Raw genomic sequence first — 24,734 nt, 5'->3', positions numbered from 1 at the left:
AGTTTCCAAATATTTGGGTATTTTCCAGATATATTTCTTTAACCATTTCTAGTTTAATTCCTTTGTGACCAGAAATCATACTCTGTGTGATTTCATTCCTTTAAATAATGGTCTGTTATTGTAAATGTTTCATGTACACTTGAAAAGAATGTGTATTCTACATTGTTAGGAGTGTTTCATAAACATCAATTTGCGCATATTAGTTGATATCATTGCTTAAATCTTCTGTTTTTCCTAACTTACTTGTCTGTTTGTTCTATCAATTACTGAGGAGCATTGATCTCCAGCTATATTGTAGGTTTATCTATTTCTCCTTTTAGTTCTATCACTTTTGCTTCATGTATTTGAAACTGTTATTTGGTGAATACACATTTAGGATTTTATATCTTCTTGATGAATTGAGCTCTTTATAATTATGAAATGTTCTTTATCCCTGGTAATATTTCTTATTCTGAAGTCTTTTGGTTAGTATTTGCATGGCTTATCATTCTCCTTCTATTTGTGTCTTTATATTTAAAGTAGGTTCTTTGGAGACAGTCACTAGTTGAGTTTTGCTTTGTTACCCAGCCTTTTAGAAATTGGTGTGGTTAAACCACTTATATGTAATGCAATTATTAAAATGGTTGAGTTTAAAACTACTATTTTACTGTCCTTTTTCCATTTTTTTTCTGTTTTCATGTCCTCTTTTAAATTATTTTTTATTCCATTTTAACTCTACTATTGGTTTACTGACTATAATTCTTTGTTTTTGGTGGGATTTTTTTAGTGACTTCTCTTGGGTTTATAGTACACATCTCTAACTTATCACATTGTACTTTGAAAAAAATATCATGCACCTTCACATATATTACAACAGAATAATATTACAACAGAATATTTCCATTTCCTCTCGCTCCCAATTTTATGTGCTATTATTACCTAATGCTTTTTTCTACTTATGTTATAAATCCCATTGTTAATATTTTGGTTTTAATTAGTCAGTTATCTTTTAAAGTGGTTTTTAAATAAGGGGGAAATGTCCTTTATATTTACTCACATATTTACCATTTCTGGAACTGTTTATTCCTTTGGGTTAAGCCAGATATCATTCTGATTTAATTTTCCTTCGGCCTGAAGAACTTCCTTTAATATTTCTGGTTAGTGTAGGTCTGCTGGTGATGAATTCTCTCAGCTGTTATTGGCCTGAAAAAGTCCTCATTTCACTTTCATTTCTTTTCTTTTTTTAAGTCATCACCCGAGGACATGTTTTTATTTATTTATTTATTTATTTTTGAGAGCGAGAGAGAGAGAGAAACATTTTTTTTTTAATTTCTTTATTGATTAAGGTGTCACATATTTGTCCTCATCCCCCCCAATCCCATCCCACACCCCGCCCCACGGATGCCCCAACCCCCTGTTGAACTTAACCGTTGGATAGGCTCATATGCATGCACACAAGTCCTTTGGTTGATCTCTCCCCCCTCCTCCCAACCTCCCCTATCCTCCCTCTGAGGCCCGATAGTCCGATCGATGCCTCCTTGTTTCTGGTTCTGTTCTTGTTCCTCAGTCTATGTTGTTCATCATTTCCCCTAGATGAGCGAGATCATATGTCACTAGAGACATACTTATAAGAACTGAATGTGAGACGAGCAATAATAGTTATGCTGACAGGCAAATGAATCAGTCTGTAGTGAGTTTCTTTCTGGACCAACAGTTCTTTTGAGACCCAATTTCAATGTCCACCAGTTCCTTATGTGTACATGTCAGCACTGACCCCTCAGCTCTGGATGGTGGACAAATGGTGGTAACGGAGGTCCGACTCCAGAGAGAAACATTGATCGGTTGTCTCCTGTTTGCGCTGCCACTGAGTTTGTGCTGCCACCGAGTTTGTGCCCTGAGTAGGAATCAAACCCACAACCTTTTGTTATGTGGGGCTGTGCTCCAGCCGGCTGAGTCATGTGGCCAGGGCTCACTTTTATTTCTTAAAGTTATTTTTGCTGGTATAGAATTCAAGATTTATAATTTTTCTTTTCCACTTTGAAGATGTGTTTTGTTGTCTCCTAACCTATTTTTTTTTTTTAATTTCTTTATTGATTAAGGTGTCACATATTTGTCCTCATCCCCCCATTCCCATCCCACCCCTCTCCCCACGCATGCCCCAATCCCCTGTTGAACTTAACCGTTGGATAGGCTTATATGCATGCATACAGGTCCTTTGGTTGAACTCTCCCCCTCCCCCCACCCTCCCCCTACCCTCCCGTATCCTCCCTCTGAGGCCCGATAGTCCGATCGATGCCTCCTTGCTTCTGGTTCTGTTCTTGTTCCTCAGTCTATGTTGTTCATCATTTCCTCTAGATGAACGAGATTAAATGTCACTAGATATATACTAATAAGAACTGAATGTGAGACAAGCAATAATATTTATGCTGACAGGCAAATGAATCAATCTGTAGCGAGCTTCCCCCTGGACCAACAGTTCTTTTGAGACCCAATTTCGATGTCCAGTAGTTCCTTATGTGTACATGTCAGCACTGACCCCTCAGCTCTGGATGGTGGACAAATGGTGGTAATGGAGGTCTGACTCCCTCTGGTTTGGTCTCGGCCGATCCCAGGGGCACGGCGTCACCTGGACTAAGGGGCACGTGGCCTCACCCATACCCAAGGGGCGCGTGGTCTCACCCGGGCCTGGGACCCAGCCTCACCCGGATGGATCCAGGGGCGCACGGCCTCACCCGGACCCAGGATCTGGCTTCACCCGTACCCAGGGACGCTTGGCCTCTCCCAGACCCAGGGGCACGTGGCCTCACCTGGGCTTAGTTGCACAAGGCCTCACCTGGATCCAGGGTGAGACCATGTGTCCCTGGATCCGGGTGAGGCCTCGTGCACCTAGGCCCGGGTGAGCCCAAGTGGCCCTGGGTCTGGGAGAGGCCAAGCGTCCCTGGGTCCGGGTGAGACCATGTGTCCCAGGATCCGGGTGAGGCCTCGTGCACCTAGGCCCGGGTGAGCCCAAGTGGCCCTGGGTCTGGGAGAGGCCAAGCGTCCCTGGGTCCGGGTGAGACCATGTGTCCCTGGATCCGGATGAGGCCTCGTGCACCTAGGCCCGGGTGAGCCCAAGTGGCCCTGGGTCTGGGAGTGGCCAAGCGTCCCTGGGTCCGGGTGAGACCATGCGTCCCTGGATCCGGATGAGGCCTCGTGCACCTAGGCCCAGGTGAGCCCAAGTGGCCCTGGGTCTGGGAGAGGCCAAGCGTCCCTGGGTCCGGGAGAGACCATGTGTCCCTGGATCCAGGTGAGGCCTTGTGCAACTAAGCCCGGGTGAGGCCACGTGCCCCTGGGTCTGGGAGAGGCCAAGTGTCCTTGGGTACGGGTGAAGCCAGATCTCCTAACCTATTTTAAAATGTTTGCTTTGATCCTCTGAATATAATGTATCCCTTTTTTCCTGTCAGCTTTTAGGGTTGTTGTTTTTTTTTGTCATTGGCTTTCTGCGATTTGAATATGATATGCCGCAGTGTGGTATTCTTTGTTTCTCGGGGCTTCTTTGACCTGTAGATGTATAGTACTTATCAAATTTGGACATTTTTTAGACATTATTTCTTCAAATGTTTTGTCCCTTTCCCTCTGGGACTCTGATTATAGTCTATTAATTATTTTATATGCCCCACAGCTCGGACTCTTTTTTGTTTTATTGTTTTTCTCTCCCCGCTGCTTTATTTTGAATGAGACCCTGATCTTTTCTGCAATCTCGAATCTGCTGTTAATCCCATACAGTGCATTTCTTATTTCAGATATTATATTTTTTTTCATCTGTACAAGTTACATTGTGGGTTTTTTTATGTCTTCCATTTCTCTCATTGTGGTTCTTATTTGCTTTACATTCTTTATAAGATTTAAAATGGGCGTTTTAAGGTACTTGTCTACTAATTCCATCATCTCTGTCATTTCTGGGGCTATTTCTATGTATTAATTTTTCACCTGGTTATGAGTCATATTTTTTAGCACTTTGCATTCCTAATAATTTTTATTGGTTGTTGGACATTATGAATGTTACATTTTTGGGTGCTGGGTTTTCTTATGCTCCCGTAAGCTCTGTTGACCTTTGTTCTGGAATGTAGTTAGGATCTTTGGGTTCTGTTTGATCCTTTCCAGGCTTGATTTTAAGCTTTGTTAGGGCAGGTTCAGGGCAACTTTTAGTCTTGGCCTAATTTAGTCCCTAGCAGTGCCCTTTGGAGGATTCTGCCTCGTGCCCTATTTATTATGAGATCCCTCTACTCTGGCAAGGACAAGAACTATTCCCAGTCCTGTGATTCCAGAAATTATTATGCCTACTTATTTCTGGTGGTTGTTTCTTCAGCTGTGGATGGTTTCCTGTCACCCATGCCAGGTCAGCACCTCTGCCAAAGATGTGAGTGGACTCCTCTGTAGAGCTTCAGAAATACTTCTCTGTGAGTGTGTGGCTCCCTCCTCTTTGGTCGTTTGCCCTACAATTTGTAGCCAACTTGGCCTGCCTAAACTTCAATTTAGCAAGACGCCTAGTCTCTGTTTAGGTGCCCCTCCCCGGCACTGCAGTGTGCAAACTTCTTCAACACAATAACCTGGGCCTCTTGTAGGATAATAGTCCTCCACTGCTCATTGTCCAATGTCTGAAAACCATTGTTTATGTTTTATCTGGTGTTCTAGTTTAAGGCAGGAGGGCAATTCTTGTAGTAGTTAATCCTTCACGGACAGATTTGGAAGTCCCCACTGGCAGTCTGCTTGTTAGTCACAAAATCATCAGTTACCCTACGTTCCACAGATCAGGCCTCGTCTAGAGCAGTGATTGCTCCTGCAGTATTACCAGGAGATGACTGTCCAGCCTCTGCTGATAATTCCAGTGCCATAACACACTGCTGTTATGGTTAGCACCTTTTAGAAACCTGACTCACAGTCTGCTTCCCAATAGGTACCATCACTGGTCCTAGTTCTACCCTCTGGGGTAGTCGAGGTAACAAATCTAATTTTTCCTACTTCTCTCAGCTACCTGCAAATAAATCTTAGGACTCAGCTGCCATGCCACTTTAACTGTCCTCTGTTCCGGTGTAAACATTGCACGTATTGAAGCCATTCCTCATAACATGGTTTCCAGGTCCTTGACCCTCTTAACCTCCTCTAGACATACTTCACTGTGTCAGTGTCTGTCCTTAAATGTGATACTAAAATTTTACAGAGTGCTCTAAGCATGTTCTGATTAAAAGGAAAGGGTCTCTGACCTCCCTCCATCCAGATACCATATTTCTCCTAATACAGCCTGTAAGTGAATTCTTAGCAACCATGTGGTTCCTTTGGCTCATACTGAATTTATCATCAACTAAACCCATTAGGCTTTTCACAGTTATTACCAGGTCTGGCTGGCCTTCCACAATGAGGCTTTAATTTCAGGACTTCATATTTATCTCCATTAAATATGATTTTGTTCATTTCAGCATTGTTCCAGCATCTCCAGCTCTTTTCAGTCTTGATTCTGCCTCTATTAATGATGGATCGATAGCATCACCTTCACATTTGAAGGGCAAGCCATCGCTTCATCCATTCAGCAAATGCATTTTAAGCATTCATTGTGGGAGGGGTTAAATTGAGGCCCAAGAAGAGTACAGGGACATTAAGCCACAGGCCCTACTGTCAAGGATCCTGTAATCTAGTAGGAAACATAAGACATTTGTGCATGATTATGACCTAGAAAATGTTCAACGCCATGAAGGTCTTACAGAGAAAGTTCTCTGAGGGTTCATCAGCCTAGTAGATTATTTCAGAAGTAGCAAGGATGTCTACAGGGTGGAGGTGGCATTTATACTGGAACTTCATGGATGGACAGGATATAGGTATGTGCTGAAAGGGACTTTTCAGCAGAAGGAATAGCAAAGGCAATGGTAGTTATTTCTGTAGATTGTCCGAAAGATAGAGTCAGACCAGCGGAGAACTATTCTGGTATTACCCTCAATGTCTGTTTTGGATAAAGCAGAAGGATTATAAAGAAGGGTACTTGAGCCCTAGCTGGTTTGGCTCAGTGGATAGAGAGCATCGACCTGTGGACTGGAGGGTCCCAGGTACGATTTCACTCAAGGGCACATACTCAGGTTGCGGGCTCGATCCCCAGTAGGGGGCGTGCAGAAGGCAGCCGATAAATGATTCTCTCTCATCATTGATGTTTCTATCCCTATCTCCCTCTCCCTTCTTCTCTGAAATCAATAAAAATATATTTTTTTAAAAAAAAGAAGAAGAAGGGGACTTCAGCAGGAGAGAATGGTTCTAGCTAGATCATGGAGAGCCAAAAAAATTTTGGCTTTATTTAGCTACTAATAGGGAGCCAGTGTATGTTTTTAACAGAAGGGGACATCAGAATTGTATATGAAAAAAATTAACCTGCAGGGATGTGTAGTATGGAAAGGAGCAAGGGAAAATTGAAGACAGGGATAGCAATGGGAATAATATCAGGCTATCCCCAAGCCAAGGCTGAGTGCTGTGTGTGCAAGTGGAGATGAAAGGGCAGGCACCATAAAAGTAGGATGACAGGACTTGGGTTTGAAAAGGAGAGGGAGGAGTTGTAGAAACCTTGGTGACTGACCAGAGGATGTTTAAGGAGAAGAATATGTGAAAGAATGAAATTAAGTAGGAGCGGGTTTGTCTTAGCCTTTTTTTTTTTTTTAATTCTGTCATCTATGATAAGCTATTCTAGTCTAGACTTGGGTTTCTCAACAGCCACACTTTGACATCTCGGGCCAGATAATTCTTTGTGGGGCTGCTGTCTTGTGCATTGTAGGATGTTTAGCAGCATGCCTAGCCTCCACTCACTCGATGCCCCCACAGTTGTCACAACCAGAGGTGTCTCTGAACATGACCAAGTGTCCTGTGGGGAGCAAAATCGCCCCTAAACTATTGCCTTGTATTACTCTAGGATTCTGATTTAGCCTTTTGGCTTCTGAAATGATGGATCTGTTTCATTCTTTTTAAGGTTAAGTCTTTTGAGAAGGAAAGGCAAACAGAGAAGCGTGTGCTGGAGTCTGATCTTGTGGACCACGTTGTGCAGAAACTGAGGACTAAAGTCAGTGATGAAAGGACTATCAGGTAACTGTAATAAAACAAAAGCCCGGAAAATCAGCTGGGACTACCTATATAGAACATAGGCAAATTTACTTTAAAAATCAATTTGATCCTTTTTGGAAATAAGATAGGTCTGGATAACTTTCAGTGAATCTTTCTATTGTTTCTGAATAACTCAGCAGTTTAATTATATGACCCCCTGTGTAAGATTAGTCATATCTTACTTTCAACATTTGTTCTCCGGAACATGTCAAGGAATATTTTATCATTTTGAAAGGGCTAAGCTGCCAAACTCTGTCTGCCATTATCTTATTTGGTCTGTTAATCAGTGAATTTTGATAGTGTTTTGTCTAATACGTTCTGTGAAGAGATCTCATATACTCATGATGGGAATGTAAATTGGTTCAACTGTCTGGATAGGAATTTAATAAAGTAAGTTTTAAAAGCCTTAAAACTGGCTAGTGACGTCAGAGGAATGGCAGCGTAAGGGTGCTTCTTTTCTTCTCCCCCTGACATTTCAACAAGTTAGCCATCTGTAACTCAACAAATAAGTCCCTGCTCAACACAGATGCACACCTGAGAGCTGCACACTGAAACACCTAAGGCGGGCATCTGGGAATAAACAGGGCAACGAGAAGGCAGGAAAGCGCAGACAGCCCGCATATGCAGCCCTGCAGCTCAGCTGGGAGCTCGCAGGAAAGGGGAGAAAGCCAGTGGTAGCAGGCACTTCCTTGGGCCTGGAGGGACAGAGGGAGCTGGCAGGGGGGAGCGGGATAGAAGGGGGAGCAGCGAGCAGTCATGAGCACGAGCAACAAGAGAGAACAGTGACTGAGTCAGCAGACGCCCAAAGAGAGCATAGGGTTCTGCCATGGGGCTCCCCACTGCTGGGCCGGGGGCGGTGGTGTTTCAAACAAAGAAAGGAAACCACGGAGCCTTGCTGCTGCTTAGACTCCCAAAACCCGCCTCCTGCTGCCCTTGAAATTGACTCCAGAAGCATATTATCTGTAAACCAAGAGCTGTTGTGATAGGTTCGCTGTTTCCCTCTGTGACTGAACCCCAGGAAAGGTGCTTGGGGAGGGACCCCGCAGAGGTCAGGGGTCACCATTAGTGTGCGGGCATAACAAACCCCACCCCAAGCAGCACGGAGGTACTGTCCCATGGAAGCCAATGAGGCTCAAATCCGGTAAAAATCTTTCAATTCAGCGCCATCTACTGGAACATAGTAGAAAGACCTCTTCAGAGATAAATGCGAAAACAAAGGAGGGCAGCAAATACCATGAAGAACCACAGTAATGACGATGACCAGAAAGAAAACAAAATAATTCCCAAAAAGCAGGGTGGAACACATGGAATTATGTGATATAAATGACAGAGACTTCAAGACTACAGTTGTGAAAATACTCAACGAGATGCGAGAAAGTACTGACAAGTAATTCAGTGCACTCAGAAAACAAATCAATGAACAAAATGAGTATTTCTCCAAGGAAATTGAAACTTTAAAAAAGAATATATCAGAAATACTGGAAATGAAGCAGGCAATTTAAGGAGATTAAGAGTAAACTGTTGAGAATTGAAAAGAGAACCAACCACTTAAAGGAAAGAACTAGTGATATGGAAAATAGGAATCAAGAGGGAAGAAGAGAGAGACCTGAGAATAAAGAAAAATGAAAGAGCGCTACGAGACTCCCTGACTCAATCAGAAAAAGTAATATCAGAATCATAGGCATAGCGGAGGAGGAAGAGAGGGAGCATGGAATGGAGAGTCTATTAAAACAAATAGTGAATGAGAACTTCCCAAATCTATGGAAAGAACTAGATTCTCAAGTCTAAGAAGCAAACAGAACACCTAGTTACTCCAATCCAAGAGGCCCTCTCCAAGGCACTTGGTGATAAAGCTGTCAAAAATTAATGACAAAGAAAAAATTCTCAAAGCATCCAGGGAAAAGAAGGAAGTAACCTACAGAGGAAAACCCATTAGAATGTCATTTGACTTTTCAGCAGAAACTAGAGAGTGGAGCTAAATATTCAGACATCTGAAAGAGAAATTACCAGTCACAAATAATATATCCAGCAAAATTATCCTTTAAATATGAAGGGGAAATAAAGACATTTCCATACATACAGAAGCTGAAATGTAAAAAAACCTCCTTGCAAGAAATACTCAAGGTAGTTATTCTACCTGAAACAAAGAACATGTCACAGCACTACGAGTAAGATCCCCCAAAACTTACAGCATAAACAGGGATAATTTGTGACAACAAAAACATACAAGAGGAAGGGGGAAAGATCTGAACTGGCAAAGGAAGATGAAGATCAGATATACTCAAAATATCCCGTATTCATGGATTGGAAGAATCAACATAGTTAAAATGACCATATTACCCAAAGCAATATACAAATTTAATGCAATCCCCATCAAAATCCCAATGCCATTTTTTAAAGAAATAGAACAAGAAATCATCAGATTTGTATAGAACCACAAAGACCCCGAATAGCCAAAGCAAGTAAAGATAGTCTCTTCAATAAATGGTGCTGGGGAAAATGGAAAGCCACAAGCAAATGAATAAAACTGGATTACAGTTTGTCCCCATGTACAAAAACTAATTCAAAATGGATCAAAGACCTAAACATCAGACCTGAAACAATGTTACATAGAAAAAAATATAAGTACCAAACTTATGGACCTGGGTCATAGAGAACATTTTATGAACTTGACCCCAAAGGTAAGGGAAGTAAAGGCAAAAATAAATGAATGGGACTATATCAAACTAAAAAGCTTCTACACTGCAAAAGAAACCGGCAACAAAACAGGCAGCCAACTAGATGGGAGATGATATTTGCAAACCATAGCTCCAACAGAGGTTTAATTTAAAAAACATATAAAGAACTCAGCACCAAAAAAACAAACAATCCAATCAAAAAGTGGGCAGAGAACCTGAAAATACACCTATCTCAAGAAGACATATGAACAGCCAATATGAAAAGATGTTCAACCTCACTGGCAATTAGGGAAATGCAAATCAAAACTACAATGAGATACCACCCTGTTAGAGTGGCCATGATCAACAAGACAAGCAATAACAAGTGTTGGAGAGGTTTGGGAAAAAAGGGAACCCTCATTCACTGCTGATAGACTGGTACAACCATTATGGCAAGCAGTCTGGCAATTCCTCAAAAAATTAAGAATAGAGCTGCCATATGACCCACCAATTTCACTCCTGGGTATATACCCGAAAAACTCGAAATCATGTATTCAAAAAAATATATGCACCCTTATGTTCATTGCGGCATTATTCATGGTGCACAAGACATGGAAACAGCCAAAGTGTCCTGCGATAGAGGACTGGATAAAGAAGATGTGGTACATATATACATGAGATATTACTCAGCCATGAGAAGGGATGAAATAGCGCCATTTGCAACAACATGGATGGACCGACCTTGAGAACATGATGCTAAGTGAAATAAGTCAGTCAGAAAAAGCTAAGAACCATGTGATTTCACTCATGTGGGATATAAAACTGAAACTCATGAACATAAACAGCAGTGTGGTGGTTGCCAGAGGGAAGGGAGTTGGGGGAGAAGGGGTCCTAATATAAGGTGCCTTTGGGTGGTGGGTACATGGTGCAATATACAGATCTTGTAACACAGAAACCCACACCTGAGTGGTGGGTAATAGTTCGTGTTGTGGGTGACAGTGATGGGTGACAGTTCCTGTTGACCAATTTCACCCCAATAAGTTTCATTTAGAAATTAAATGCTACTGGTATCTAGTAGAGACCAGGAATACCACTAAACATTCTACAGTGCACAGGACTGACCGCCCACCCCAAACAAAGAATTATGTGGCTCAAAATGTTAAGACTGAGAAATCCTGGCTAATATAAAATAAATGTTTTTGCCCTGGCCAGTTTGGCTCAGTGGATAGAGTGTCGGCCTGTGGACTGAAGGGTCCCAGGTTCAATTCTGGTCAAGGGAACATGCCTGTGTTACAGGAGGCAGTCGATCAATCTCATCATTGATGTCTCTCTCTCCCCCCTCTCCCTTCCTCTCTGAAATCAATAAAAATATATAAAAAATAAATGTTTTGCTCTTCTCCCTCCCTGGCTCTGCCCCCTCCCATCTGCACCTAGCTTGCATAAATTCATCATCAGGCTTTTTCTGAGGGAATATGTTTTTGAAGTTACCAGGTATTAAGGGCTGCAGATCCAAATCAAAGACAGATTTAGAAGAGAAAACAAAGAAGTCCACTAATTAATAGTGAGTACATGAACACTATTAAGACACTTAATTGGCCAGATGGGATTTAGTTTTAACAGGAAAGGTTTAAAATCTTTCCTTCCAAATGATTATTTCCCCGTTTTCCCAAGACAGAATGCTATTGTGTCTCGCAAAGGCCATAAAGTCTTTGAAAGAACATCCATTCACAGCTTTTGAAAGAATCTCCTTATTTACTGAATGTTCAGTGGGTGACAGCCAAGGCTGCTGCCATAATGAGAGGGGCCGGCCGGCCTGTGCTAATGTTTCCTTGTATTGTGAGGGGAGCGGAAAGAACACCCATTACATTTCATTGAAATTAGCTTCTGATATTGAGCCAGGATTTCAAACAGCTGAATAGATCAGAATGTTGTCTTTAGACATTTGTTAATTTGAAATGACATCCTTTATCATTTTTACCTGCTCTTGACTAAAAGCATAATTAAGTGCAAATTAGTTGTTTTTGTTTTTCCTTCACTAATAACCAATACTTATGAAATATTTTTATATTGAATTAAAAAATGATTCACTCTAAGTATAGCTCACTGTAAGTAATCTGTGTTGCTTTTGGCTTATTGAGTGTTTTCTAATTTTTTTCGTTTGGTTGTTTTTAGAGAAGCTTCCGATAATATCGCAGTACAAAATCTGAAGGGGTCATTTTCTAATGCTTCAGGTATAATTACTAATTACAATCTAAACATAATAATGCTTTTATGTGTGTGTTTTCTGTAAGCACTATGTGGCTAACTCCTTGTTGCATCAAATATATATATTTTTAAGTAACATATACATAATTAATTGTACCAAATGGAATTTATTACTGTGCTTTGAAACTCACATCTTAGAAAATAACAAGATGATTACTGGTGATTACTGGGCATTTGGTGACTTCTGATCCTGGTATTCTTTGTCTTAGTACCTTATTTTTACAAGTGGTTTAATCTTTCTTCAACTTAGTTTATGGTATAGATTTATTAAATGTGGATACTTTTCCTGGAAATTTTCCCCATATACAGGATTGAAGAAAAGTATTTTGAAATCCCTTGGGGAAAGATGATATATATAATCTTATAGTACCTTATTTATATATATTATATATATATGTAATTTTATATATATATATATATATATATATATATATATATATATATATATATATATATATTTCTTTTTCATGAAAGCCAAGCAGGAACAGTGGTGATAGTTATGCCTGTAGTTTCATCACATCTATCTTACTGAAAAAGAAGTGTCCTAATTAAGTCCACAAAAGACATATTTGGCTTTTAACAGAATTGGATCTTTTTGGTTCATTTCTGTTAGTATTGACTCTCTGTCACCATCAGATTTCAAATACTTTGAGAAATTTAAGGAAGTATTATTTCAGAGATAATGTTTTATTTTTTTCATAGGTACATGAGGTTTGGGTGACTCACATTGCCTCCCTTTGTTTTTGTCACTTCCCACGCCCACCTGAGGAGAGAAGGCTGTTGGTTTTGACGGAAGCATCCAAACTGCTGGGTGTTGAGGCTCTGGGTTCTCCCTGGGCAATTGCAGGCAGTTGCAGAGACAGAAAACAAGGCCCAGACATAATCTAGCCCCATTGAGTCACCCCAGAGGGGATTCTGTTAATATCTCTGTCCCCTCAGCGGTGTTAGAGAATGGAGGACCAGAGACGGCCGTGAAGTCTGAAGCTCTCTCTGTTTCAGGTCTGTTTGAAATCCATGGAGCAGCCGTTGTCCCCACTGTGACTGTGATCGCCCCGGAGAAGCTGTCAGCCAGCACTAAGCGGCGGTATGAAACTCAGGTACATGTTCGTGTCCAGGGCTTTCTAAGGTAAGCTACAAAGGAAGGGAACCGGAAAGGAAAATAAACGAGTGTTCTGGAAATATTTTCCTTCCCACTTCCCTAACTTGGTGGCTTCTGAAAGTTTCATCAACACAGTCATGTCTCTGGCACCAAGATTTTGCCACATCTGTCCTCCAAAGAGGCGTCAGTGTGGACTGTGGGCCCCTAGAAGCAGCTGTCAGAATTACTGGATCTAAACAAAAGCTTTCTCATCTGGCTCTAATGGCAGATGGAGTTTGTGGAGGTTTTTTTGTTGTTTTTTTAAAATATATTTTTATTTCAGAGAGGAAAGGAGAGATAGAAACATCAATGATGAGAGATAATCATTGATTGGCTGCCTAAATGGAGTTTGTTTTTGCTTTAAATAACAAAGCAGAAGAGATCTATCCCAAGACTTGAGGCAAAAATATCCTTACATATATTTTGGTATCTACTATCTGCCTGATTCTGTGCTAAGTGCCATGTAAAATATAAAAGACATAGGACATGGCCCCACTCCTCAAAGAGTTTGTAACCTTAGAAGCATATGCATTTTATGCTTGGAGAACAATAGATGTGAATAAGTAACAGAATGCTGAATTAAATATCTATAATAATAAAAGCGTAATAAGCTAATTAGACCAGACGTCCTTCTGGACAAAGCCGGGGCTGCAGCCGCAGGATCGAGGCAGCCGCTGAGGCTGTGAGGGAGGGATCCAGGCAGCCTTCATGGCTGCGAAGGCCTACTCTTGCACGAATTTTGTGCATCGGGCCTCTAGTATTTAATATGAGTGTTAGAGTGTATTACAGACACATGGGAGACACAGAGGTCAGTATTTGCTTCACAGAGATGGTCCCTGAGGGATTGAAATAGGCAGGGAGAAAAGGTTAGGGTTTTCCAATTGGGAGGGATGGAAGGAAAGGCGGCATGGACTGTGCTACTGAGCACGGTCAGGACGCCGGCCTCACTTGGGAAGAGGGTGAGTGTTGGAGAGCAGTCATTTTTAGAAATGTAATTAGACTGAAATACAGAAGATCAGGTTACCTTACTTCTGTAAGCTCTCCTGGCTATTTTTCTCAGGATGTTGGTGGAAACTAAAATTTTTCACTTCTACCGTATTTCAGTTCCATGTTCTCGTTGCTACCACCTTCCCCTTTTTCCAAATTTAGCTTAATACTGAAATCTCCCTGCTTCCACATGAGTTTCACCACACTGAGTTTTTTACTAGGTGTCATTTCAGAATTATAAAGAAATAAGCAACTTAGGTGGGTTATTAAACAAATTATAGATAGGCTACAAAATCTCATTTCCCTGATATCATAATGGGATACACATACATCTTTCTGAGGTGGATTAAACGCAAATTCTAGGATAATATTTGGGGTCCTTTCTAGGCCTTGGTTTGTCACGTGATTGTTTCCTGGAATAGGACATAGAATGGCAAGGAAGATGGCTTGGTTTGACAGGTTCTGAATTCTGACATGTTTTCTTTTTGTTAGGTACAAACCCGACTTCAGACCTCCCTTGCCAACTTACATCAGAAAAGCAGTGAAATTGAAATTTTGGCTGTAAGTTACTTTCTTTAACCTTTTGAGGATGGCCTCTGTCCATACTGTCAAAGTAGTTTCCTCAGAGGTCAGGGCTTTTTTGCTCAGTGTCAGCAGTATTGGGGTACAAGCCTGTTATCACTGATGTGGATCTCATGTAATCTAAAGACCTGGGGAGAACAATTGAAGGTTTTGTGTTTGTTTCTCCTACTTCCTTCCTCTGAAGTGAAAATGAAAATCCTTTTTCTAAACGTTTCAGGCCTTTGCCTCACTAAGCCTACACTGAGTGCGGGTAGCAGTGTCAAACCTCTGGAGTGCAGGGTGTGGGAACCAGGACTGTAGTTCACCAGGGCTGAGATCTTGTCCATGCGTGGTTCATTAACCCTTTGCACTCGCTTGCTTTTTTCTCGATTCCTGCTACCGATGCTAACCGTGTCGAGTCACACTCGACATCCGAGTGCAAAAGGTTAAGTCTGCTCTATGGGACAGTAGCATCCCGGACTCTGCCAGCCACTTTCCTGTTGCTCCACCCAGAGTGGCACCATCATCACAAGTCAGTATGTGCTGCTGGGGGTTCTCTGACAGATGATGTACATTTTTGTGTGTATTGACAGGTGGATCTACCCAAAGAAACGATCTTACAGTGTTTATCATTAGAGGTAAGCAAAACGAACTCTTCTGCATTGTGGTTTTTAAAATCCCAAAGCTTTGCCAAAAAAAACAACACTGAAAATGGTATTATTTTCTTAGTGATATTAGGTATTTTTTGTCAGTTTCAGGAATTTGGTAACATTGTTCCTTTATGTGATATATGTATTACTAAATCAGATTTTAAAAGAATCATACTTTTCTGGTGACTTTCTTTTAAATTTCAGAGATTATTTAACAAATAACTAGAGCTTTTATTGAGTGTCAGGCTCTGGCAGGCCTTGTCCTAAGTATTTTACAAATTTTAAACTCATTTAATCATAACAAACCCAAGAGAGAGGTACTATTGTTATCACCATTTTACAGAGAACAGAAGTAGAGAGGTTAAATATCTTACTCGAGGTCACCCAACTAGTAAGTAGTAGAGCCAGTATTTGAACCTAGGTAAAGTAGTGGAATCAATGTTCTTAACCACTGTACAGGTCATACCTTCATTCCAACTAGGGAAGCTCATTTGTAGAAGCAGAAGTGATGGAAGATCTTTTTGTAAAAATTTAATTTAGGTACTTTTTTATGTAACCCCCCCCCCCAAGTACATACCCTAATCCTATATAATCCTATATAATAAAGATGTAATATGCAAATGGTCGTTACGCCGTGAAGTGTAACGACTGACCACGTAACAACCGGATCTCGGATCAGGAGGGTGGGGCAGCGAGCTACAAGCGGGCAGCAGGGAGCTACAGGAGGGGCAGGGCAGCAGGCGGAGAGCTACTGGAGGGCAGCAGCGAGCTACTGGCGAGCTACTGGCACACGGATTCATGCACAGGGCTACTAGTTATCAAATAACCAAATAACTATTTAAATTTTGAATAAACCTTTGCTATTAAGAACGCTTAACTATAATCATAGCTATAGGTGACTTTTGCAACATCATATCAAAGAATATTTTGTCTATCCACATTAAATCAGATGAAAAATGAACTTTGCCCCAAAACTAACGCTTCCTACTGTATTTTCTGTTGTTGTCTTATAAATAAGCATATACCACTACATTGGCAGTGTATTGTCTTATGATCCATTCAGATGGATGCACATCAGAGGTGGTATGTCCATTATACAAAAAATAGACAACAGGCAGAAATAACTGGTCTAAAGTCAGATCAGCACACAGTGTGCTGCTGTGTTGTTAACCAGATCTAATAAGGTGATCTGCTGTAAAGAAAACTGATGCTTCAAAGAGGAATCCCAGCAGTGTGCTCAGCAGTTCCAGTATCGCCCTACAATGATTTCGTCAGTATAACTAAAGGGGAGAATGGCATTGGACTTTCATTAGTGACCCAGAAAAAAGCCACTTAATAAACCCTAGTTCCTGTTGTTAAGTCTCATTTATTTTTTCTAGTGGGATGCTGATGAACAGGCATTTGACACAACTGTGAAGCAGCTGCTGTCACGCCTGCCAAAGCAAAGACAAAGATACCTGAAAGTAGTCTGTGATGAAATTTATAACATCAAAGTAGGAAAAAAGTAAGTTATCACTTAGGCACCGCAGATTTCAAAACGGGTTAAAACTCAAGGAGGATTTTTAAAGTGACATAGTTTATTATCTAGAGCAGTGGTCGGCAAACTCATTAGTCAACAGAGCCAAATATCAACAGTACAATGATTGAAATTTCTTTTGGAGCCAAATTTTTTAAACTTAAACTTCTTATAACGCCACTTCTTCAAAATAGAATCACCCAGGCCATGGTATTTTGTGGAAGAGCCACACTCAAGGGGCCAAAGAGCCACATGTGGCTCGCAAACCGTAGTTTGCTGACCACTGGTCTAGCGTTTTGATGGCTGATAAGTTGTTATGTTAGAACTGCAACTCAGGACTGAACCACAGTCATGATCTTGTCAATAACAAAACTGAGGTCTCAGAAGTAACTGTCCCAATTATAAATTTTAATCACCCAGGTAACTCCTAAAACTATGTTTAAATAATAGAAAACAGCTGTGACTACTTTGCTTTATGTCCTCATGGCAGAAGCCAGCTGTTCATATTCTCTTCTGCTTAAAAGGCAATGACAAAGCCTGTGAATGGTGGTCTCCTTGTGTAGGACCTTATACTGCAGACCCTTACCAGTCACAGCTTTTGTAAACTTGTGCAATGTTAGTGCCTAGCCTTCCATCTTGTTTTTGATTAAACAAAACTCCTACAGTTAGGTGCTCTAAAAATAAATCTTTACTAACCCTGTTCTCTATCCATTATACTGATCCTACTTTTTCCCTTCTTTTGCAGGGTGTCCGTGCTATTCCTATATAGCTACAGAGATGACTACTACCGAATCTTATTTTAATTCTAGAGAACAGCCATTACATTGTTCAGACAGGAGCTGTAAAATGTTGTATATTCATTGTAATTTTAAATTAACTTTACATTCTAAGAAGCTGTCACGCAAAGTGGAGCTTTGTAAGTTTTTCATTTGTAATATATATATAAATTTATCTTTTGCAATATAATAAATGCTTTCATATATTTCTTTTTTAACTGCAAATCTATTGACACGAAAGGTTTTGTGGAGCTAGAAGACAGGAAAACAGCCATGTTCTTCCCTTAGCTCTAATGACTAACTCATGAAAATGTCCAAACTGAAGGGCATAAAGAAATCAAATATCATCATTAACTTGTAATCTTTATTCTTAATTTTGTAACATGCTTATCCTAAGGTTGTTAAGCGAACTCTAATTTGACTATGAGAATTCAAATTTGCTAAAGGAACTATGATAAAATTATATAGCCTGGCCCTGGCTGGTGTGCCTAATGGTTAGCGTCCGCCTACGCACCAAAGGATTTGGGTTTGATACCCAGTCAAGGGCATATGCCCAGGTTGTGAGCTCCATCCCTGGTAGGGGGCGTGCAGGAGGCAGCCAATCCATGTTGCACTCTCTCTTCGATGGTTCTCTCCCTTTCCCTTCCTCTCTCTCTTAAAAAATCGATAAGCTAGTCTTAAAAAAAAAAAGAAATTATATAGCCAGTTGGGAAGAATACCCATGAGCTAACACAACTTTTAATAAAATTTTCAGGTTTCAATTCCAATGACCTAGAAGATAGGGCTAAAGCCTATTCATAATCATATCATACCAGCATCAGTACTTATTGCCAGGAATTATTAATATGGGGAGAGAAAAAGAATAAATAAGAGATAGTCAGTGCTGATAAATAGACAGGTTTAATGATGCATTGTTCTTCACACAGATGCCTGCAGAGTCTTTAACTAAAATCCAGGAATATGCAAGTAGGCAACATAGACCAATTAGCCAGATCTAAAATAAACTGGCTTCTTATAACTACCCTGTAAACATCACAGCTCTTCTTCCGTCCAAAATGAACATAATCTCACATGAAAACAATGTAGGGGAACCAGAAACCTAGTTTTGTGGCCAAAAGGAAAAACCAAAGGAAAAATAGCAATGTGGTGGTTAGTTGGTGAAAGCAGGGAATCTGGAGCCTTCACTGTGCTGCTTTGCTCTTCTTACTCTTGCTCTTTTTGTCCCTCTTCTTCAGCCCATCCATGTTTGCTCTCAATAGGTTTGAATAAGCCTAAAAGACACAGAGCACGACCTTAGTGGGAAGAGCTACAAATTGGTGGGGCAGCTGCCCCGTTTCCATAATGGCTTTAGTGTGGCCAAATCAGAAAGTCTACCTGATAAAGCAAATAACACCATGGGACACTTGTTCCTGAAGGAAAATGGTGTAAGAGGAGAACACTCACATGTTAGCAGCTTCTGCAACGCTCACCCACTGTGAGGTGCACTTTTTTTTAAGCAAAAACAGATAAACATAGGCAACTTCTTGTTCAGCTTTACTATAGGCAGAGCATATCTGAAGCCTAAAACGGCAAAATCTAGCTTATAAAAACTTAAAAGGAAGACAGTATCAGTGTTGAAAGTAAAATTCATAGCCTGGCAGCTCTCATTCATAAACTACTGGTAAAACATCAGAGGAGAGCGGTGAACCTAAATATCAGTGTCCACCCGGTGCCCAACGTGATGCGGACCTGCCCTGAGAAAGGGACAGGGAATAGCAGAAACTCACCATCTGAAACTTATTCACTTCTTTGGAGCTCACCTGGAAAAGAGGGGAAAATGGTCACCCCTAGGACCCATACAGTAATCCCCTGCCGCACCCTAGATAAGAACCCAAAGCCTCCTGAAGACAGCATCCTAATCGCTAAAATATTCCTTCTCAGTCTCAGAGGTCATGATACACTAAGGCTATCTTCCTACTTCACTCTCCTCTGCCTGGGAACAAGCAAAATTTGAGCTTTTTTCCACATGAGACTTGTGCCACGATGGGAAAGAGGCAGAATTATGTTCCTGAAGAAGCCGTGCTTCTCACCACTATTGAAATCTCTTGCACACATGGCATCAACATTTTCTCCCTGGGTTCTGCGATGTCAAAGGACTAAGTACTAATCTTTTCTGCAGGATACATTTAAACTATTCCCCATCTTATTTTAAACCTATCTTCCTTTAATTCAGGCCAATTTAAGCAAAATGCAAGCTACCACAAGAAATCCTACCTCTAAAAATTCTTTGGGTTTTCTTATTTCGTGATACCCAACTTTATTTTTTAGAACCCCATAAGCTTTACTGTAAATGTCCTCGAGATAACTGGTAAAGGGAGGCACCAACTAATTATGGCCATCAAGCTCACGAATATCATATACTGACGTGCCTGGAAACGGAGGGCAGTCTGGTTCTGCCCCAGCAGAATAAGGAAGTACAGGCATATCTCAAACACTGCGAGTTTGGTTCCAGACCACCACAGTAAAGCAATTATCACAACAAAGCAAGTCACAGCCTTTTTGCCCGTGGAGGGCCTTGCCTTAATTGGTAATAAACATCTGGCAGCATAATAAAGCAATGCGTAATAAAAAGAGGAATGTCTGTATTCATTCAGAACCCAAGGAGTCTCTTGGTACTTGAAAGAGTATAAATTTAGTCCAGAGCTCTAGTGTTCCCTTTCAAGCCATATTCAACCTCCACCTTGAAAGGCAACACTAGAGCTCTGGACTAAATTTATACTCTCTCAAGTACCAAGTCTACATATAGCTACATGCTTACTATGCGAACCACAAAGAAAAGGAATAATTAGCTTAAAAGCATCATCTGGTGACAAGAAGTTGGTCATGGAAGGGCCAGCACAGTAAGCTAAGGGAATAAGTAATCATACATTCACTGCTCCTTACAATGCTACTATAAGTACCAACATGCTAATTTTATTTCTACAAAACTTTCAGCAGAACAAGTGTTTGACTTCCACCTTCATTTTAATTTTGCTCTTGGGTTTTCTATTACAAAGGTAATAAAAGAAAGCCCTGATCCCACCTTGGCCACGTGGCTCAGTTGGTTGGAGTGCCATCCTATACACCAAGAGGTTATGGGTTCGATTCCCAGTCAGGGCTCATACCTAGGTTGCAGGTTCGATCCCCAGTCGGGGCATGAATGGGAGATAACTGATCAATGTTTCTCTCCCTCTCTCAAATCAATAAAAACATATCCTCGGGTGAGGATTTTTAAAAAGAAAAAAAAAATGCACTGATCCCAAAACAGCTGGGGAGCTACACAATAACGACCCCTCATTTAAAACAAAAACAAGCCCTGGACGGTGTAGCTCGGTTGGGCAATGTCTAGTGCACTGAAAGATGCTGGTTCCACCTGGGTTGCAGGCTCATCCCTAGTAGGGGTTGTGCTGGAGGCAGCCTATCGATGTTGCATTCTCCCTTCAATGTTTCTCTCTTCTCCCTTCCTCTGTAAAAATCAACTATTCTTTAAAAAATAAAGTAGCCCTAGCCGGTTTGGCTCAGTGGATAGAGCGTTGGCCTGCGGCCTGAAAGGTCCGGCGTTCCAGTCAAGGGTACATGCCTGGGTTGTGGGCCACATTCCCAGGAGGCAGACGATCAATGATTCTCTCATTATTGATGTTTCTCTCCCTCTCCGTTCCTCTCTGAAATCAACGAAAAATAAATGTTTCCTTTAAAAATAAAACAAAAACTGGTTCAGATATGCCACCTGCTCAGTTAAGTTTAAGTCTTTAAACTCCAAAACTGTAGTGTTACGAACCCAACTCACCACTGTGCTAATCTTCTTTTTCCCATCAGTAGCTCTTAACAGACACTTGTTGTCTGAGGGCTCAAAGCCCTCCACTGAACCTTTCCTTGGAATGGGTTTAGTTCGGCCATCATCTGCAAGAAAAATGCACCCTGGTGACCACAGCCACCGACGTTGTTAAGAGGTAGGTAAAAAGCTAATAAGTAGGGAAGGAATAGAAGAGGACCCCTAATCCACCTGCACTGCTCTAGTTCTGTTAACCACCTTATCCGCCATTGTCTCAAGTTTGGCCAAAACCTGGAAAACGACTTGCTACTTCCACTATCAGCGGTGGGGTCTGGGATCCTTGACAAGGAGAAGAGAGAGCCGTGACGTCCGGGCCCCGCTGTAACCCGGACCGGCTTAAGTTGCTAAGCGCTGCGGGCCGCACCCCGGATAGTCTTCGGTCCCTCTGCCCCGAATGTGCCCCGCACACGGTGGAGGAACGTAAGGGAAGGCGGGAATGAGTCGGGGGCTGACTCGGGGTTCCCAGACATCGGGCACCCAGGCTGGGGCACCGCTCGGCCTCCCCGCTCCTCCCGGCCCGGCCGCGTGGACAGCTGCTTACACTTCTTCAGGGTGATGAACACACTGCCCGACAGCCGGCACTTCTGGAAGAGCCGGGTCAGCTCCGTCAGGAACTGGAACACAACAAACCAGGCCCCGTCAAGCAGCCCCAGGCCCCGCCGCGTCCAGCCCCACTCCCACCCGCCGGAGAAGACAGCGGCCCCGAGCTAAGCCCCGACTGCGCCCCGCCCCCGCGGCGGGCCAGCCCCGGCTCACCTGCTCACTCTCCAGCAGAACCATCCCGGCTCCGCGGGCCCCACTCAAGCCACATAAGACCCAAGCAATCGGAGCCGGAAGTTCCTGCCAGGCTGGGTGGGGACTTCCGCTTCTAGATTGCTAATCTATTCCACCAATCCCTGCCTCCGCCCTCTCGCCGCCCCTCCTGCCCCGCGCCTGCGCTCTGGGACGCCCCTGTCTGGTCCCGGACGAAATCCTCTCTCCCCAGTTAGAGTTGAGGGAGTGAGAGTGCGAAAGGAAGACATGATAGAAACCTATAGTTTCTACCTAACAGTGCAGTGCCTCAGTTTCCCCATCCTTATCATAAGGATAGTAATAGTGTCCACTTCACTGGTTGTGAAGAATAAATGAATTTATATTAAATACCTAGACCAGTGCCTGGCACAGAGGAAGTTCTGGATAAATGTTAGCTGTTACTGTTATTTTCATTATCATTATTATTATTCTAAATTGCCATGGCGGGTCTCTGAACGCTCCCTCTTCTCTGACCAGGCTGGGTGGCCCTAAAGGACCTCTAGCAAGAAGGACTGGAACCCCGTCTTGGTTTTACGTCTGGATTCAATCAAGAGACCTGCGTTGGAGGCCCTGCTGTGCCAGTAGCCAACTTGAACTCTAGGCCCTTGACTTGAAGTCAAGCACTCAACGTGCGATGGGTTTTCACTGAGAGCCTCTGAAGCCTGTGCTAGGCACTGCTGTAGGAGTTGGGGATACAACAGAATATGACAAGCTAAACTCCTGGTTTCCTGGAACTCGGATTAAAAGAGTAGAGAAGAAACACACAATAAAACAAGAAGTATAGCTTCAGGTAATGATAAGTGCTGTGAAGACAAGTAAGCAGGGTGATACAGATGAGGATTACGAGGGAACTACTTTAGGTTGGGTCAGGGAAAGCTCTAGGAACTGAGTGGAATGGGGACAGATGGTTCCAGACAACAGGCAGTGGCTAGGACAAAGGGCCCCAAAGGGAAACAGGTTGCCCTGTTTCCACAAGGCTGGGTGGGGTGGGAATGGAGAGGGCATTCGGAAGGAGGAGTGAAGGGGTATGGACAGCTGGAGAGGTAGTCATATAGGGCCGATGGCCATGGTAAGTTTGGATTTTGTTCCAGGTACAAAGAGAAGTTTCTCGTTAAGCTTTAAACAGGATAGTGACCATCTAACTTACATTTTTAAAAGATCTCCCTTTCTGTGGTGTGGAGAATGTCAGTAGAGAGACAAGGCCGGAAACGGGGAGTCCCACTAGAGCAGTGGTTCTCAACCTTTCTAATGCCGCGACCCTTTAATACAGTTCCTCATGTTGTGGTGACCCCCAACCATGAAATTATTTTCGTTGCTACTTCATAACTGTAATTTTGCTACTGTTATGAATCGTCATGTAAATATCTGTGTTTTCTGATGGTCTTAGGCGACCCTGCTAGCGGTTCTCAACCGCGACCCACAGGTTGAGAACCGCTGCAGTAGAGCCTAAGACCATCAGAAAACACAGATATTTACATGACGATTCATAACAGTAGCAAAATTACAGTTATGAAGTAGCAATGAAAATAATTTTATGGTTGGGGGTCACCACAACATGAGGAACTGTATTAAAGGGTCGCGGCATTAGAAAGGTTGAGAACCACTGCACTAGAGGATCGTATTAGCTTCCTTTACCACAAACTTAGTGGCTTAAAACAACGTGAATTTATTCTTTTTTTGTTGTTAATCCTCACCAGAGGCTATTTTCTCCATTGCTCCTGGAGAGAATGGAAGGGAGGGAGGGAGAGAGGAAGATCTATGTGCGAGAGACACATCAACTGGTTGCCTCTCGCAACCCAGGTACGTGCCCTCAACTGAGAATCGAACCCTCGACCCTTTGGTGGTTGGGCCAATGCTCCAACCACTGAGCAACACTGGCCAGGGTGAATTTATTCTTTTCCAGATCTGGAGGTCAGGCCTCTCATATCAATGTGTCTGTAGGGCTGCACTTCATCTGGAAGCTTCAGGGGAAATCTGTTTTCTTGCCCATCTAGAAGTCACCGTCTAGAACCGTGATCGGCAAACTGCGGCTCGCGAGCCACATGCGGCTCTTTGGCCCCTTGAGTGTGGCTCTTCCACAAAATACCACGGCCTGGGTGAGTCTATTTTGAAGAAGTGGCGTTATAAGAAGTTTAAGTTTAAAAAATTTGGCTCTCAAAAGAAATTTCAATCGTTGTACTGTTGATATTTGGCTCTGTTGACTAATGAGTTTGCCGACACTGGTCTAGAAGGATGACTACTGACTCTGATCCTCCTCTTATAAGGACCTTATGGTTCCATTGGGCACCCCTGGACGATCCAGAATAACCGCCCTATCTCAAGATCCTTAATGTAATCACTTCTGCAAAATCCTTTAAACATGTTAAGGTAACATATTCACAAGTTCTGGGTATTAGAACAATAGACATTGGGTGGGGGGGGGTGGCGCGCAGGACACTACCACAGAAGTT

At 42.3% G+C, this 24,734-nt stretch overlaps 2 protein-coding genes across 5 annotated transcripts in view; one reads left to right on the top strand and one right to left on the bottom strand.

The window, feature by feature from the left end:
* The window catches only part of EIF2AK4 (eukaryotic translation initiation factor 2 alpha kinase 4), a 100,530-nt gene extending 82,621 nt beyond the window's left edge, over nucleotides 1-17,909 (top strand). The window contains exons 33-39 of the mRNA XM_054716364.1: nucleotides 6,962-7,074; nucleotides 11,922-11,980; nucleotides 13,014-13,111; nucleotides 14,632-14,700; nucleotides 15,294-15,338; nucleotides 16,730-16,854; nucleotides 17,612-17,909. Of these exons, the coding sequence (XP_054572339.1) occupies nucleotides 6,962-7,074; nucleotides 11,922-11,980; nucleotides 13,014-13,111; nucleotides 14,632-14,700; nucleotides 15,294-15,338; nucleotides 16,730-16,854; nucleotides 17,612-17,669 (567 nt within the window). The 3' untranslated portion in view covers nucleotides 17,670-17,909. The remainder of the gene's footprint in view (nucleotides 1-6,961; nucleotides 7,075-11,921; nucleotides 11,981-13,013; nucleotides 13,112-14,631; nucleotides 14,701-15,293; nucleotides 15,339-16,729; nucleotides 16,855-17,611) is intronic.
* A 610-nt stretch (nucleotides 17,910-18,519) lies between these two features.
* SRP14 (signal recognition particle 14) lies at nucleotides 18,520-22,352 on the bottom strand. 4 transcript variants are annotated; one of them, XM_054716363.1, is made up of 6 exons: nucleotides 22,249-22,352; nucleotides 22,034-22,106; nucleotides 21,448-21,578; nucleotides 19,409-19,441; nucleotides 19,017-19,051; nucleotides 18,520-18,913 (listed from the first exon to the last, which is right to left on the bottom strand). In XM_054716363.1, exons 1-6 carry the CDS (start codon nucleotides 22,270-22,272, stop codon nucleotides 18,895-18,897), a joined length of 315 nt encoding a protein of 104 aa, XP_054572338.1. In that variant the 5' UTR covers nucleotides 22,273-22,352; the 3' UTR covers nucleotides 18,520-18,894. The 4 variants fall into 4 exon arrangements, with proteins under 4 accessions (XP_054572338.1, XP_028003258.1, XP_008141211.1 ...); XM_028147457.2 differs by lacking the exon at nucleotides 19,017-19,051; XM_008142989.3 differs by lacking the exon at nucleotides 19,017-19,051 and having other exon boundaries at nucleotides 21,448-21,560.
* Nucleotides 22,353-24,734: the final 2,382 nt, after the last annotated feature.

This window comes from Eptesicus fuscus, chromosome 5, assembly GCF_027574615.1.
Source record: "Eptesicus fuscus isolate TK198812 chromosome 5, DD_ASM_mEF_20220401, whole genome shotgun sequence".
Classification (NCBI taxonomy): Eukaryota; Metazoa; Chordata; class Mammalia; order Chiroptera; family Vespertilionidae; genus Eptesicus; species Eptesicus fuscus.
The sequence above is the reverse complement of the archived record's forward strand: the minus strand, read 5'-3'. Positions and strand labels throughout refer to the sequence as shown.

Coding starts and splice junctions, on each gene's coding strand:
- SRP14 (XM_028147457.2), bottom strand. CDS start 22,272: ATGGTTCTGCTGGAGAGTGAGCAG. Junction 22,107..22,248: donor TTCTGCTGGAGAGTGAGCAG/GTGAGCCGGGGC, acceptor GTTGTGTTCCAG/TTCCTGACGGAGCTGACCCG. Junction 18,914..19,408: donor AAGTGAATAAGTTTCAGATG/GTGAGTTTCTGC, acceptor TGTGTCTTTTAG/GCTTATTCAAACCTATTGAG.